A 16795-nucleotide genomic window follows, 5' to 3' on the forward strand; every position below is an offset into this window, starting at 1 on the left:
CCAGTATTGTGTTCTGTGCTTCAGAATACTACACATGGATAGTTTTAGCCAGTGGGTTTTGTCTAGCAAAAAAGGTGCCGGTACTCAAATGCCAGGCCAGCCTTCAGGGGTGGAGTGATCATTGAGGGACTCACCACACAATAGCCAGGACCCCTGCAACCAGTCATAGAATCTATGACAAGGCAGAATTTGTATGTAGAACCTGAGCTCTTTCATTAAAATGCAAGAACCGTGGGTCGAGTTTAGCAGACAGTGGAAAAAGTGCCGGTACTCAGTACCCCCTCAAAAAAAGCCCTGGTTTTAGCTATAAAAACATTGGTTTCTGTTTCGATTAGAAAAATGACAAATTTCATAATACAGTGTTATACAAAAGCACCAGGCTCATTAATCACATCCTTATTACATAGTAGATGATGGCAGATAGACTATAATGGCTTATCCAGTCTGCCCTGTAATGTAAGGTGGTTAGAGTAGTATTAGTCATACCTCTTAAAATCCCACAGACCGAGGGGCCCTTTTACTAAGCCGCATAAGCGTCTGCATGCGCCAAAATGGAGTTACCGCCCGACTACCGCATGGCTCTTGCGGTAATTCCATTTTTAGTGTGTGTCCGATGTGCGTGTCTGAAAAATATTATTTATTTTTGGGCGCACTTAATGGACGCGTGCCAAGTGGTATTCGGCACTCGTAGGTCGTTACCACCCAGTTAGTGAGACTTTACCGCTAGGTCAATGGCTGGCGATAAGGTCTCAGACCCAAAATGGATGCACGGCAATTTTGATTTTGCCATACGTTCATTTTCGGCAAAAAAAAAGGCCTTTTTTACAGGCGTGCTATAAACTGGATCGGTGCGCACCCAAAATCCGTGCCTACACTACTGCAAGCTATTTTTCAGCACACCGTAGTAAAAGGACCCCTGAATTGGGCACCTACTCCAGTTAATATATAGACTTTCTGCTTAAAGAAACACTTTTTTGTGACCCAGATGCTTTAATTTTTATTTGTGTGGGGGGGGATGGGGTTTTCTTATTTTTAGTCCTCGGTTACTGCTGACCTTCCTGTCAAGGTGGGCCCTGCCATGCCATCTGCGGGAGTCTTGAAAACTGAGCCGAAGCAGCTGGAGTCATCACCTGATGCCACCACCATATTGTCGACAAGCCGGGCACCTGCTGGCAGTGGCCTGGAAGATCTGGATCTGTTGGGGAAAACATTGTTGCAACAATCTCTGCCCCCAGAGTCCCAGCAAGTCCGATGGTGAGTGGAGGGAGGGGATATCAGAGGATTACGGAGAAATCTGTTCCCTTTCAGTCAGTGCATGCTGCTTGTTGAATGGAAAGAATTCATGATATGTACTGCATACGAAGCCATTTATGAATGGCCTTATTTTTTAAACAGTTGAAAAGAGGATACATGACACACCTAGACAGTTCCGTAGATACATCTGCCTACGGCACTGCTTAGATTTACCTTCTATTTCTGTTAATGTGGAGATTTATGATAACTTTTTTTGGTTTGATTCAGAAAAGATCATATTATTGAATGAACCATCCCTGCTAGAATAGGGTGCAGGTAGAGCAAGGCCAGCATGATCTGTGCAGCAACCTAGATTGCTGCCTAGGTGGGATTACGCCACCGCCATCCATACACATATCTGGCAATTTCACTCCCACATGTATAACTGTGTCTCAGAACTCTCAGTGTCTCATTCTGATGCTGTCAAGCGTCCCACCCCTTATGCCTCCACACTTTAACAAAGCGCTAGGCCCCACTGTTATCCTTGCTCTGCACCAGTGTCTATATAACGTTTTGAGCATGGAGAGCCTGAGTAGGCAGAGGCAGGGACTGAACACACTGGCTCTCAATCCTCCAGCTGAAGAAGGGAATGTTACTGCTGCACTGTACACTTAACATTTAGAACAGAATGATGGCCTTGGACCCTGCCACTTTTGGAAAAGGTGGTGCATGCTTTGGGGAAGGGGACATGACAAGAATAGAGGCATACAGTACAGAGTGGGAGGAAACGAGGTATTTTTAGGGATGAGTTGGCAGGGGTGGAGAGTACAAATTTTGGAGCCTTTTAGGTTGGCCAAATTCCTTGCACCAGTCCTGACGGGGCCTCTGACCTGAGACCACCAGGACCAGAGCCATCCAGGTTCTGGGGTCTTATCCAGACCCATCCCTCCCTCCCACTAAGTGTAATTTTTATAATAGGACACCTAGGCAAATAGGTGCATTGTTGCACCTTTTATAAAGCTCCTGAGGCAGGAGTACTTTGTGCATGTATTATAAAATGCATGCATAAATGCTAATCCTGTCTCTGGGAATGCCTGCATATATCACATAATAATAGGTGCTATATATACCTCATGGAAGATTAGTATTTTATACACTGGATAGTTGCTTATATTCTAAATGTTCAGATAATTTACACTACCCTTATGTTGGGGGGGGGGGGGGGCAGGGATTTGGGAGGAAAAAGATTGAAACAAAACATGCACTTTTTGTATTTTTAAATTTATCTCAGGAGGTTATTTTTTCAGGGTAATATGAGTTCTCCGAGGACAAGCAGGCTGCTTGTTCTCACGATTGGGTCGTCGTCCGCGACAGTCCAGGAGACCGGCAAAATTTTGTTCAGCAAAACAAAGAACTCTCCAGAACGCTCCGCTGCGCGGGCCGAACACACCGCGCATGTGTGAACGGCTTCCTTCCCGCGACGCAAGCGTGCCCTACTCAGTTTCTTTTTGTCCACGATCATTGAGTGACATGTTTTTTCACTGCGCTCAGTTTTTTGGCTCAGGAGACTTTATTTAGCGTGTATCGCTTCCTCTTTTTTCCTTCTCTTAGTAGCTTTTTACAAATATTTAAAAAGGTTAGGTTTTTTTTTTTCCCTTATTATCTTAGTTTTTGTCACTTCTTTCCCTCCTTTTTTCGTCGCAGCCGCCTTTTAGGCTGCTCGGCCAGGTCGTCTTTTTCTTTTTTGTGCCTTTTTATTTGGCTCGATCGAGTCCTTTAGTTTCGCAGCCGCCGGTTTTCCATCCATGTCATCAAGGATGCCCAGCGGCTTCAAGTGTTGTACTCGTTGCAACTGGACCATCTCGGGTACCGACCCCCACGCGTGGTGTCTCCAGTGCCTTAGGCCCGAACATTTGCCAGCTGCTTGTAAGCTGTGCTCTTTAATGAAAAAACGGACCCAAGTGTCTCGAGAGGCTCAATGTGAAAGACTTTTTGCTGATCAGTCCAGTCCTTCGACGTTGACATCGGTACCGAGGGCGTCGTCGTCGACGTGTCACTTTTTTGTGTCACTTTTTTTGTGTTATTCATAGACAGCAGGATTAATTACACAAATAAGTGTAATTTCCAACTTGTAGTAGAAATGTCCAACTGCCATTCTCAACTGTGTGAAGTGTTATTGTATTGGATTTAGAGATGGCAGCGTTATCTGCCAGTGGATCAGCCTGATTGATATAGTACCTCATAATACTTTATAATTTTTGCCTATTTTGTGAAAGAGAAAACTTGTTAAATTGCTGTTTGCATATCCTTAATGGTTTTTGTTTGGTATCCTATTCACATCAAATATTCAGGACTTGTCTGGGGAGGGGGGAACATGAGGACTCTGACCAGCCTGTTTTTCTAGATTAACCCACATATACAGACCATGGACTGTATGTTTACAAGAACTACCACCCGTAATTATTTGCAGCCAGTCTTTATAGTTCTTCAACATTCGTTTGTGGTTTAGCTACATAAGGAGAAGCAGTTTTACAGAGAAGTTTCATAGCAGCTGGCCAGTTAAGACCAGTCGCTACTGGACAATGTCCCAATTCTAGCTGCCAAGCTACCATGCCAAAGACGGTTTGCTAAAGACAACTTAGTAAAAATGTGCTACTATTCTGTTTCACCTTTGAGAATTCTGTTTTGATTTTTTTTGTCTTTGTCAATGAAGTATGCTGCAGATTTCAGAGGGTAACCCTAATGAACTGTCTGTGGGTACAGCCTGTCAGCTGGGCCTGACTTTGCTCCCTATTTTTCTTAGTACTGTCTTGTGTCTCACAGGGAGAAACAGCAGCCTAGACTCACGTTGCGAGACCTTCAAAGCAAGACTGTCTCGAGTAATACACAGCCTGGCATTAGCCACTCCTCGAGCCTGACCTCGTCCTCCCTGGAGCAACCTGTTTCTCCTTTAACCCACTCCCTTTCCATGGGCACAGCTTCAGTCTCAAAAATGGAGTCTGGAGGACAGTCTGGCATAGCCTTGCCCACAATGGATCTTGGAGCAGTTTCTGATTCGCAGCAGGAGCTCTCACTGGCAAACATCACTGTACCATTGGAATCCATTAAGCCCAGTAAGTGATCATTGTTTTTGGTGTGGTGGAGTTGCAGTGCCATTTTTGTGAGTATTGGGCTCCTTTTTATAAGTCACAGTTGTACTTGGATGATTCCAGGGTCCTTGTTGAGGATGATGTACTACATTGTGCAATATAAGGTAAACCGACTTGTTCTAAGGCCCTTTCCTTAGGGATTCAAACTCTGAAATTGAGCACTTATGGTTAGATGTCTCAAAGCTGCATGATTAGTTGCTGATACTGTGATTAGAACTTGGGTCTCCAGTAGAGAATGACACAGGGATAAAGCGAATCGGAGAAAATATTTCTTCACTCAGCGAGTAGTTAAACTCTGGAATTTGTTGCCAGATAATGTGGTAAAAGCAGTTAGTTTAGCAGGGTTTAAAAAAGGTTTGGATAATTTCTTAAAAGTCCATAAGCCATTATTAAGATGGACTTGGGAAAATCCACTGCATGTTCTAAGATAAGCAGCATAAAATCTGTTTTGCTGTTCTGGGATCTTGCTAGGTACTTATGACCTGGATTGACCACTACTGGAAACAGCATACTGGGCTTGATGGACCTTTGGCAATGCTTATGTTCTTATGTTCTTTTCCCCGCAATCTCAAACTCCATCCCCTCTTGCACATTGTGGAACTGTAGCTTTATTGCTCACTTTTTGTATGAATGAGATTTTGTACTGTTACAGTGATAGGGGTAAACTTTGTCCATGTGTCATTCTCTAGTCTCCAGGTCCCATGGCTTGGTACTGTGGCTTTTCTACTTCCATCTGTAGTTAGGGTTGTCACTAACATAATCCAGCCACATTGACATAGTCCTTCTTCCTACACTGCTGCTCTTCTGGTATTTGATGTCCAGCTTAGTTTAGTTTGACTTGATCTGCTTTCATTTTGAAACAGCAGGGTGATTTACATTAATAAAGCCAAGAAAAACAAGGCAATCATGATAAACACAAGCTACACACTCGGGACAAATTTGCCATCACACCACAAGGCCACATTGGGGAAAATTCCTCCTTATTGCAGTAAATATGCTGAGAAGTAACATGTATAAGAATTATTACTAGACATTACAAAGAAAGCAGAAAGGATACACGAAGATGATACATGACAGACAACAGTCTTTAAAAAAAGGTTATACAAAAATAAGGATCAGTCAGTGGGCCCTGGATGCCTGCTGAACCCAGAGCTTGGTGAAAATCAGATCTTGAGCTTCTAACTAGAAATCTGTATTAATATAACTTTTGCTCTCCCCCCCCCCCCCCCCTTGTTTTTTAGGCAGCATTCTCCCAGTGACCGTCTATGACCAGAACAGCTTCAGAGTCCTGTTCCATTTTGCCCATGACTCTCCACCAGGCAGGCCTGACGTTTTGGTGGTGGTAATCTCTATGATTAGCACAGCACCACAGCCTGTGAAGAATATAATCTTCCAATCTGCTGTGCCCAAGGTATGACATGCCATGTGTAATGCAAATGATTGATGTTATAACATAAGCTGTGCCCTAGAATAGCTGCGCGCTATAAGAGTCGTATAGCTCATTCTTATTTATGTCTGATGCCATTGTGCTTTCTATATATTTTTGAAGTGACATGCTATAAAGACTTTTTACCTTTCTCCCCATTTTCTTTGCTGATTTATATATAAGGGAGGGTTTGTATTTTGTTTTTTTCCCCCTTTTACCTTAGTGTATGTGTATTGCAAGGTCAGCTTTTCTATGGTGATTTGGAGAAGCGTTAAGAACAAATGTTTGTATGTCTGTAAGCAAACAGGTGGCTTCACTCTAATTTGAACTAATTTAGTGGCTCAGTGACAACACTGTGTACCGCCATGTGGAGGGACCTGAGTTTGATTTAGAGAGCTACACTGGAATGGGGAGTACGGGAATTCCATGGGATTCCTTTGGGTATGGAGGAAGTTGCTGCGGGAGTGTACTCAAAATCTCTGGTGATTCCAGAATGAAGCTTGGAATGTACAGAGAGGCAGCTGTATCACCAGATTGAGGATTGGAACACTCATCTCTCTATATAATAATTTGTCCATCTGCATCCCTGGATGGCTGGCTGGCTGGGTTAGTGGCCGTATGCAAATGAGCTTACGTCAGCTCTTTTCCAGCATTCCCTTCCCTCTGTGTTCCGCCCTCGCGGAAAGATGAAATGATGTCAGAGGAGGGCGGGACACTGAGAGGGAAGGCTGGAGACGACGCGAGCCCACCCTGCCGCCGCTGCGACCTGAGGTAAGATGAACGGCTTAAAGGCAGGAAGGACAGAGTCAGTGGCCATGGAGGGGAGGGGTAGAATCGCGGGACATGGATGGGAGGGCAGGGCAGAGGAGAATCACTGGACATGGAGGGGATGGGAGGCGAGGGGAGAATCACGGGACACGGAGGGCAGGGCAGAGGAGAATCACTGGACATGGAGGGGATGGGAGGCGAGGGGAGAATCACGGGACACGGAGGGCAGGGCAGAGGAGAATCACTGGACATGGAGGGGAGGCCAGAATCACGGGACACAGAGGGGAGGGCAGGGCAGAGGAGAATCGCTGGACATGGAAGGGAGGGCAGAGGAGAATCGCTGGGCATGGATTGAATGGGAGGGGAGGGTAGAGGAGAATCACTGGACATGGAGGGAAGAATCACTGGACATGGAGGGGAGGACAGGTGAGAGAGATCGCTTAGACGAGAGCCTTCCTAGGGCCCGTTTCATTTTTCACAAAACGGGCTTTGTTGCTTGTTGGTTGAATAGTGAATACCATCCAAAAACCATGGGAGGCTGTTGAGGTTGGGAGGAAACAGGGGGCTGCAAGCAAGTAAATAATAGTGTCAGCTCCTGGGGGTACAGTTGGGGATGGAGGAGATTAATTGCGGGGATGGAATGGATCTTAGCTGGTACAGGTGGATATGGGTTAGATAATTGGGGATGGGTGAAATTTCTGTCCCTGTGCAGCTCTCTTATTGATCCTTAGCTCAGAACTGGGTTGTTTTTTTTGGTGGGGGAGGAGGGAGTGGAGGGTTCAGCTGGAGGCAGCTTTCACAGCTCCTGGCAGTCTTAGCCATTGCTCATTGGTGACACCTAGTGCTGGAAAGACACCTAGGGTTCTGGAAGAAGCTACAGTGAATGGCCCCTGCAATATATGCATTAAAGTAATCTGTAGAGGATATAAAATAGGGGACAAATTCCCTTTAGTTCCAGCGAAGAATGAGATGGAGTTGAATGAGGTTTATTCCCTGGTCTGAAAGTGAAAGATCAGAGATTTGGACTGATGAGGCATTAACGATGGAACCACAAGTTTTGGCTTTAACAAGTTCCTGTTAATGAAAATTAAGGATGATTTGTCCACTGTGACCCAGGTGTTCATGTTGCAACTAGATTACTGTAATGCAAGGGTTCTCAACCTAGTCCTCGGGATACACCTGGCCAATCTAGTCTTCAGGATATTCCCAATGAATTTGCATACATCCACACTGGAGTGTGGTAGCCGTGTTAGTCCACTGTTAAGGTTATCAATAGAAATCAAACAAAATAAAACATGGAAAAGAAAATAAGATGATACCTAATCAAGAAATGTATTAAGTTATGTCCAATAAAAAAGGTATCATCTTATTTTCTTTTCCATGTTTTATTTTGTTTGATTTCTATTGATAAATCCACACTGGAGAAACATTAATTCCAATATAGTTGTAACATACAAACATGTACAATGTATTCACAACTATACATAATCCTCAAATATTTATTCTGCATTAGAAAATATATTAAAATATCTTACTACCTGGAAAATATTATAGTGCTGATTTTTCAAAACAACATTACACACATCTCACTCGCACATGCTACATTCCACAACATATCGAAAATCATTCATCCCATGCATTTCAAAAATCCACCATACACCACGGAACTGAACCCTCTTCTACGCACCTTGGAACTAAACTCACTGCTAGCATATTGTGATCTTCGTAAAACACATCCTTAAATATAAATATAGTTGATCCAATATTCCGATATTGTTCATAAGCTTCGTGGCTTTAGATCCTCCAGCCACAATTTAACATGTTGTTAATCCAATATGTCGGGTTGTGTGTGGAAATATGTTTCTCCATATTTCCACACTTCCAAGGGGGGGGGGGGGGGTGATCCACCACAAACTGCAAAATTCTGTCCTTGAAACAGTAATTTACAGCCACCAAATCACTGGAGCTTGTTTCACGCCAACTCCGAACCAGGAACCTCTTTCACACCAACTCTGAACGCGTGTTTTGCTCCATCATAGAAGACGATATGGTGTATTTCGATATAGAGTGTGGGGGGTATGTTATAGTGGCTGTAAAGCAAAAAGAAATATTATGTTTTAGAGGTCTGACCCCTGATGATGCATGCCCAATACCACACGTTCCTGGTGCAGCTTTCAGATCCGCTTTGATTTCTTGAATCTAGCAGCATATTGTCACTATAGAATCCTGTTGAGATGATGATATTGGCATGGAATCTGCAAGCAGGGGCTCTCCTACTGGTGTTTGCTGCACCTCTGCCACATTTCCGCAGGGATCCTTGCTGTCCATGCCCAGGGCTGCGGCCCTTTGCTGATATGTATAAGCGTGTAAATCTACCACCTTAGAGCAGGGTAATGCCATCACCAACACTGATTCCAATCTCCCACTGCTTAAAACTTTGAGATATCGCTATTTTGCTCTCAAGGAGGACTGCAGAGGAAGCTAATAATTAGCAAAAGTTCAGGAGCTCCTTACTCAAGCTGCCATTCAGTTTGGTGACATCACTTCCTCCCCAGATTATAATATTTTTTGTCTTATTTTCTGTCCTTTTCCTAATAATTCCTATCATCTTGTTTGCCTTTTTGGTTGCTGCCACACACTGGACAGAACATTTCAGCATATTGTCTATGATGACACCTAGATATTTTTCTAGGGGGCTGACTCCTGAGGTGGTTCGTAGCATCAAGTAACTATGATTTGGGTTATTCTTCTCAATGTGCATCACTTAGCATTTGTCCACATTAAATTTAATCTGCCATTTGCATGCCCAGTCTTTCAACTTCCTACGGTCTTCCTGCAATTTTTCACAATCCGCATGAGTTCTAACAACTCTGAATAGTTTTGTGTAATCTGCAAATTTAATCGCCTCCATTGTTCTGATTTCCAGATGATTAATAAATATGTTAAATAGCTCCTACCGTGGCCGTGTTTCCACGGAGTCGAGTCAGGCACGGCTTCAGACACAGGTTCGTGAATTTGTGTCTGATACCGATGGTGAGGCCTCGTGGGAGGAGGAGGAGGACATCAGATATTTCTCTGACGAGGAGTCTGATGGCCTTCCTTCTGATCCTACTCCCTCCCCTGAAAGGCAGCTTTCTCCTCCCGAGAGTCTGTCTTTCGCGGCCTTTGTCCGGGAGATGTCTACGGCCATCCCCTTCCCGGTGGTTGTGGAGGATGAGCCCAGGGCTGAAATGTTTGAGCTCTTGGACTATCCTTCTCCACCTAAGGAAGCGTCCACAGTACCCATGCATCATGTCCTAAAAAAGACATTGCTGGCGAACTGGACCAAGCCACTAACTAATCCCCACATTCCCAAGAAGATCGAATCCCAGTATCGGATCCATGGGGACCCAGAGCTGATGCGCACTCAGTTGTCTCACGACTCTGGTGTGGTGGATCTGGCCCTAAAGAAGGCTAAGAGTTCTAGAGAGCATGCTTCGGCGCCCCCGGGCAAAGACTCCAGAACCTTAGACTCCTTTGGGAGGAAGACCTATCATTCCTCTATGCTCGTGGCCAAGATTCAGTCCTACCAGCTCTACACGAGCATCCATATGCGGAACAATGTGAGGCAGTTGGCGGGCTTGGTGGACAAGCTCCCTCCTGAGCAAGCCAAGCCGTTTCAGGAGGTGGTCAGGCAGCTGAAGGCGTGCAGAAAATTCCTGGCCAGAGGGGTATATGATACCTTTGATGTTGCGTCCAGGGCCGCTGCTCAAGGTGTGGTGATGCGCAGACTCTCATGGCTGCGTGCCTCCGACCTGGAAAATAGGATCCAGCAGCGGATTGTGGACTCCCCTTGCCGAGCGGACAACATTTTTGGAGAAAAGGTCGAACAGGTGGTAGAACAGCTCCACCAGCGGGATAATGCTTTCGACAAATTCTCCCGCCGGCAGCCTTCAGCATCTACCTCATCAGGTAGACGTTTTTATGGGGGACAGAGGGCTGTTCCCCCACTCTTCTGGTAAGCGTAGGTACAATCCTCCCTCTCGCCAGCCTGCGGCCCAGGCTAAGCCCCAGCGCGCGCGCTCTCGTCAGCAGCGTGCGCCTCAGCAAGGCCCCACGGCTCCCCAGCAAAAGCAGGGGGCGAGCTTTTGACTGGCTCCAGCAGAGCATAGCCGACATCAACGTGTCCGTGCCGGGCGATCTGCCGGTCAGGGGGAGGTTGAAAGTTTTTCACCAAAGGTGGCCTCTTGTAACCTCCGACCGTTGGGTTCTTCAAATAGTCCGACAAGGGTACATCCTCAATTTGGCCTCGAAGCCTCCATATTGCCCACCGGGAGCTCAGTCCTACAGCTTCCAGCACAAGCAGGTACTTGCAGAGGAACTCTCCGCCCTTCTCAGCACCAATGCGGTCAAGCCCGTGTCATCCGGGCAAGAAGGGCTGGGATTCTATTCCAGGTACTTCCTTGTGCAAAAGAAAACAGGGGGAATGCGTCTCATCCTAGACCTAAGGGCCCTGAACAAATATCTGGTCAAGGAAAAGTTCAGGATGCTTTCCCTGGGCACCCTTCTTCCCATGATTCAGGAAAACGATTGGCTATGCTCTCTGGACTTGAAGGACGCCTACACGCACATCCCGATATTGCCAGCTCACAGGCAGTATCTGCGATTTCGTCTGGGCACATGTCACTTCCAGTACTGTGTGCTACCCTTTGGACTCGCCTCTGTGCCCAGAGTGTTCACGAAGTGCCTGGATGTAGTAGCAGCAGCGCTTCGCAGGCTGGGAGTGCACGTGTTCCCTTATCTCGACGATTGGCTGGTGAAGAACACATCCGAGGCAGGAGCTCTACAGTCCATGCAGATGACTATTCGACTCCTGGAGCTACTGGGGTTTGTGATAAATTACCCAAAGTCCCATCTTCTCCCAGTACAGAGACTCGAATTCATAGGAGCTTTGCTGGATTCTCGGACGGCTCGTGCCTATCTTCCGGAGACAAGGGCCAACAAACTGCTGTCCCACGTCTCCCGGGTACGAGCGTCCCAGCAGATCACAGCTCGGCAGATGTTGAGATTGCTTGGCCACATGGCCTCCACAGTTCATGTGACTCCCATGGCTCGTCTTCACATGCGATCTGCTCAATGGACCCTAGCTTCCCAGTGGTTTCAGGCTGCTGGGGATCTAGAGGACGTGATCCACCTGTCCACGAGTTTTCTCGAATCCCTGCACTGGTGGACGATTTGGTCCAATTTGACTCTAGGACGCCCTTTCCAAATTCCTCAGCCGCAAAAAGTGCTGACTACGGATGCGTCTCTCCTGGGGTGGGGAGCTCATGTCGATGGGCTTCACACCCAGGGAAGCTGGTCCCTCCAGGAACAAGGTCTACAGATCAATCTCCTGGAGTTACGAGCGGTCTGGAACGCTCTGAAGGCTTTCAGAGATCGGCTGTCCCACCAAACTATCCAAATTCAGACAGACAACCAGGTTGCCATGTATTACATCAACAAGCAGGGGGGCACCGGATCTCGCCCCCTGTGTCAGGAAGCCATCAGCATGTGGCTGTGGGCTCGCCGTTACGGCATGTTGCTCCAAGCCACATATCTGGCAGGCGTAAACAACAGTCTGGCCGACAGGTTGAGCAGGATTATGCAACCTCACGAGTGGTCGCTGAACTCCGGAGTAGTGCGTCGGATCTTCCAGGTGTGGGACACCCCCTTGGTAGATCTCTTTGCATCTCGAGCCAACCACAAGGTCCCTCAGTTCTATTCCAGACTTCAGGCCCACGGCCGACTGGCATCGGATGCCTTCCTCCTGGATTGGGGGGAAGGCCTGCTGTATGCTTATCCGCCCATACCTCTGGTGGGGAAGACTTTGTTGAAACTCAAGCAAGACAGAGGCACCATGATTCTGATTGCTCCTTTTTGACTGCGTCAGATCTGGTTCCCTCTCCTTCTGGAGTTGCCCTCCGAAGAACTGTGGAGATTGGAGTGTTTTCCGACCCTCATCACACAGGACGAAGGGGCGCTTCTGCATCCCAACCTCCAGTCTCTGGCTCTCACGACCTGGATGTTGAGAGCGTAGACTTTGCCTCTTTGGGTCTGTTGGAGGGTGTCTCCCGTGTCGTGCTTGCTTCCAGAAAAGATTCCACTAAGAGGAGTTACTTCTTTTTATGGAGGAGATTTGCCGTCTGGTGTGACAGCAAGGCCTTAGATCCTCGCTCTTGTCCTACACAGACCCTGCTTGAATACCTTCTACACTTGTCTGAGTCTGGTCTCAAGACCAACTCTGTTAAGGGTTCACCTTAGCGCAATCAGTGCATACCATTACCGTGTGGAAGGTAAGCCAATCTCAGGACAGCCTTTAGTTGTTTGCTTCATGAGAGGTTTGCTTTTGTCAAAGCCCCCCGTCAAACCTCCTACAGTGTCATGGGATCTCAATGTCGTTCTCACCCAGCTGATGAAACCTCCTTTTGAGCCACTGAACTCCTACCATCTGAAGTACTTGACCTGGAAGGTCATTTTCTTGGTGGCAGTTACTTCAGCTCGTAGAGTCAGTGAGCTTCAGGCCCTGGTAGCCCAGGCCCCTTACACCAGATTTCATCATAATATCCTCCGCACTCACCCTAAGTTCTTGCCGAAGGTAGTGTCGGAGTTCCATCTGAACCAGTCAATTGTCTTGCCAACATTCTTTCCCCGTCCGCATTCCTGCCCTGCTGAACGTCAGCTGCACACAATGGACTGCAAAAGAGCATTGGCCTTCTATCTGGAGCAGACACAGCCCAACAGACAGTCCGCCCAATTGTTTGTTTCTTTTGATCCCAACAGGAGGGGAGTGGTTGTGGGGAAACGCACCATTTCCAATTGGCTAGCAGATTGCATTCCTTCACTTACGCCCAGGCTGGGCTGGCTCTTGAGGGTCATGTCACGGCTCATAGTGTTAGAGCCATGGCAGCGTCAGTGGCCAACTTGAAGTCAGCCACTATTGAAGAGATTTGCAAGGCTGCGACGTGGTCATCTGTCCACACATTCACATCTCATTACTGCCTGCAGTAGGATACCCGACGCGACAGTCGGTTCGGGCAGTCAGTGCTTCAGAATCTGTTCGGGGTTTAGAATCCAACTCCACCCCCCTAGGCCCATGTTTATTCTGTTCCAGGCTACACTCTCAGTTAGTTGGATAAGTTGTTAGGTCAATCTCAGTTATGTCCTCGCCGTTGCGAGGCCCAATTGACCATGTTTGTTGTTTTGAGTGAGCCTGGGGGCTAGGGATACCCCATCAGTGAGAACAAGCAGCCTGCTTGTCCTCGGAGAAAGCGAATGCTACATACCTGTAGAAGGTATTCTCCGAGGACAGCAGGCTGATTGTTCTCACAAACCCGCCCGCCTCCCCTTTGGAGTTGTGTCTTCCCTTGTCTTTGTTTTGCTATATACGGGACTGACGAACACGAGCCGGTTCGGGCAGGAAGACGGTCGCGCATGCGCGGTGCACATGGGCGCGCGAGGGATAGCAAAGGGCTTTGCTAGTGAAGATGCCAGTTGGAGGGGGCTGCCGTGGACGTCACCCATCAGTGAGAACAATCAGCCTGCTGTCCTCGGAGAATACCTTCTACAGGTATGTAGCATTCGCTTTAACAACTTAGAACAAACTGTTACACTAATCTAATATTTAGACATTTTTAACTCTGGATCAACCATTTATCCTTATCTCTCAACCATTACTTAAGCTGACATTGTGTGGTCAGTCTCGCCAAGGTAGCCATGCCTTCCGATGTGGTCTATACCACGGTACCAGCAGCCTCCGCCCATATCCGGCCGAGGCCTCCACCCCTTAGACTGATATTCATGATCAGGTGAGAGGTTTTTTTTTCTTATCACCTGCCATTCCACCACTTCTGTGCATGGATTCCGGATTTATCCCTCTTGGCCTCTATGGCCTACTTGTTCTTAACATAACCTCCAAAACTAGAGGAGAAGAAAGGACACACACAAAAAAAAAAAAAACCCTATAAACCTTTTAATACTGAACCGCGCACGTGAGGTTAAGGCTTGAATGTAAGGTCTCCAGATCTCCAAAAAACGTATTCTTTTCTTCTGGGAGAGTCCCACCGCCCTGCGTTCATGCAGCAATAAATCGTGAAATCTGTTCCTCCAATTCCAAAAATCTGGTGGGTCCACTCTCAACCATCTATTCATGATCAGCTTTTTTCCCATCAGGCAGGCTTTACGGACCAATTGTTTCTGGCCTCCCCTTTGGAGGACAAAAAGTTCGTATTTATCAAATATAATCCCCATTGGAGTGAAATTAATCTGGGTTTTAAGTAAGCTTTCCATATACTGTATTACCATTTTCCAATATCTTTGTATGGCAGGGCAATCCCAAAGACTATGATATAATGTGCCTTCTCTTTGCTGGCACTTGACACACAGTGGGTCTAACACACCTCCCATCTTAAATATCTGTGATTTGGTCATATAAGCTCTGTGCAGTATTCGAAATTGACATTCCCTCAGATTCGCTTGTACTGAAATCTCAGGTATGCGTGAGACTAACTTTACGTAGTCTAGAACTAAATTTGGTTTCTGCATCTCCCGCGCCCATCTGGTCGTAATAACTGCCGTATTTTTCTGTGAATTTAACACCCATAATCTTTTGTGTAAGCCTGATATTGTAAGTCGTTCCCCCTGGACTGCCGTAAAAAATTCCCGAACTTTCCTCCCATGTCCGCTATTCAGCTTTTCCATATTTAGGGATCGAATGTAATGAACTAATTGCTGATATGCGAATTCATGGTTACTGTCTATACCTACCCCCAACGCACCTAAATTTAATAATCCTCCTCTTGTCCCCATTACATGTTCTATTCTCGTTATTTCCATAAGGGCCCATCTGCGAAATGCTTTGTTATCTGAACCAGGTGAGAATGTTGGATTACCTTGCAATGGCAAAAGATCCGAGGTATCTGCTTCCACTCCCCAGTATTTAGTCAGATCTCTCCACACTGCTCTCATTGGACTCAATAACAAACTACCTTTGAATCTGTTTGGTATCGCACTCCTCGGGCCATGAAGTAAGTAATGTAAGTGAAATGGTGCAAAAAAGGCCTGTTCCAACTTCCTCGGTGTAAAATCCTGTCTTTCTAACAACCAGTCTCCCAAATGTCGCAACAAGCATGCTTGGTTTTACTTTTTAATATCTGGGAGCCCTATGCCTCCCCTTTTCCAAGAGCCTATTAGCAATTCCATTAGTAATTTGGGCTTTTTCCCTCCCCAAACAAACTGCTGTAAATGCCTATACAAACACCTGAGATCTTTATTACTCAGGCGCAGTGGCAATACTTGTAGTATGTAAAGCCATCTGGGGAATTCTGCCATCTGAAAGAGCTGTACTCTTCCGTGCAGCGTGAGTGGTAATACTGCCCATCTTTTCAGTCTTGTGAAATTTAGGTTGTAGAAGGCCGCCGTCTTCATAGCCACCTGTACTCCTAAGTATGTAAGACTCTCCTTTGCCCACTTTAACGGAAATTCCTCCCCCCCCCATTCCTCCCGCAGATTAACTGTGGCTGTCAATGCCAGGGATTTTGAAGAGTTAATTTTAAATCCCATGAAGTCCCCATACTCCCGAAACAATTCTAACAGGGGTTTAAGGAATTCTTGGGGTCTGTGAGGTGTACCAAAATATCATCCGCATACGCGGAGATCTTGAACTTGGCCGTACCCCATGTCACTCCCGTAATTTCGGGGTGGGACACTATTTCTCTGATCAATGGGTCAAGTGCCAATACAAACAATAGCGGGGATAGCGGACACCCCTGTCGCACTCCTCTCCTTATCGAAAATGTTGCTGACCATTCCCCATTGATCCCTATGAACGCTTGTGGGTTCAGGTAAAGGGCCTCCACCGCCTTCCTAAAAAAAACCTCTATTCCTACTCTCCGCATAACTTCAAACATGAACTGCCATGCCACCCGGTCGAAGGCCTTCTCCGCATCGAAACTCACGAGCAGAGAAGGCCGTTTCTGTTCTTCCACTCTTTCTAATGAGGCAATAAGAGCTCGTATATTGCTTACTACTGATCTTCCCTTTACAAACCCTACTTGTGGCGGTGCTATCAAATCTGGCAGCACCCGGGCCAGCCTATTAGCTAAAATTTTTGCATATAGTTTAGCATCGCAATTTAACAGGGAGATTGGTCTGTATGAGCCCATTTCCTCCGGATCTTTCCCTGGCTTCAACAGCACTATCATTC

The 16795-nt window shown here is 46.6% G+C and overlaps 1 protein-coding gene across 3 annotated transcripts in view; it reads left to right on the forward strand.

Annotated features, from left to right (window-relative positions):
- Nucleotides 1-16795, forward strand: part of GGA1 (golgi associated, gamma adaptin ear containing, ARF binding protein 1) — a 145981-nt gene that overhangs the window by 113821 nt on the left and 15365 nt on the right. For all 3 annotated transcript variants that reach the window (XM_030207875.1, XM_030207865.1, XM_030207884.1), the window contains 3 exons: nucleotides 1037-1254; nucleotides 4057-4346; nucleotides 5624-5793. In XM_030207875.1, the coding sequence (XP_030063735.1) occupies nucleotides 1037-1254; nucleotides 4057-4346; nucleotides 5624-5793 (678 nt within the window). The remainder of the gene's footprint in view (nucleotides 1-1036; nucleotides 1255-4056; nucleotides 4347-5623; nucleotides 5794-16795) is intronic.

The sequence above is a fragment of the Microcaecilia unicolor genome, chromosome 1 (genome assembly GCF_901765095.1).
Source record: "Microcaecilia unicolor chromosome 1, aMicUni1.1, whole genome shotgun sequence".
In the NCBI taxonomy this organism is placed as follows: Eukaryota; Metazoa; Chordata; class Amphibia; order Gymnophiona; family Siphonopidae; genus Microcaecilia; species Microcaecilia unicolor.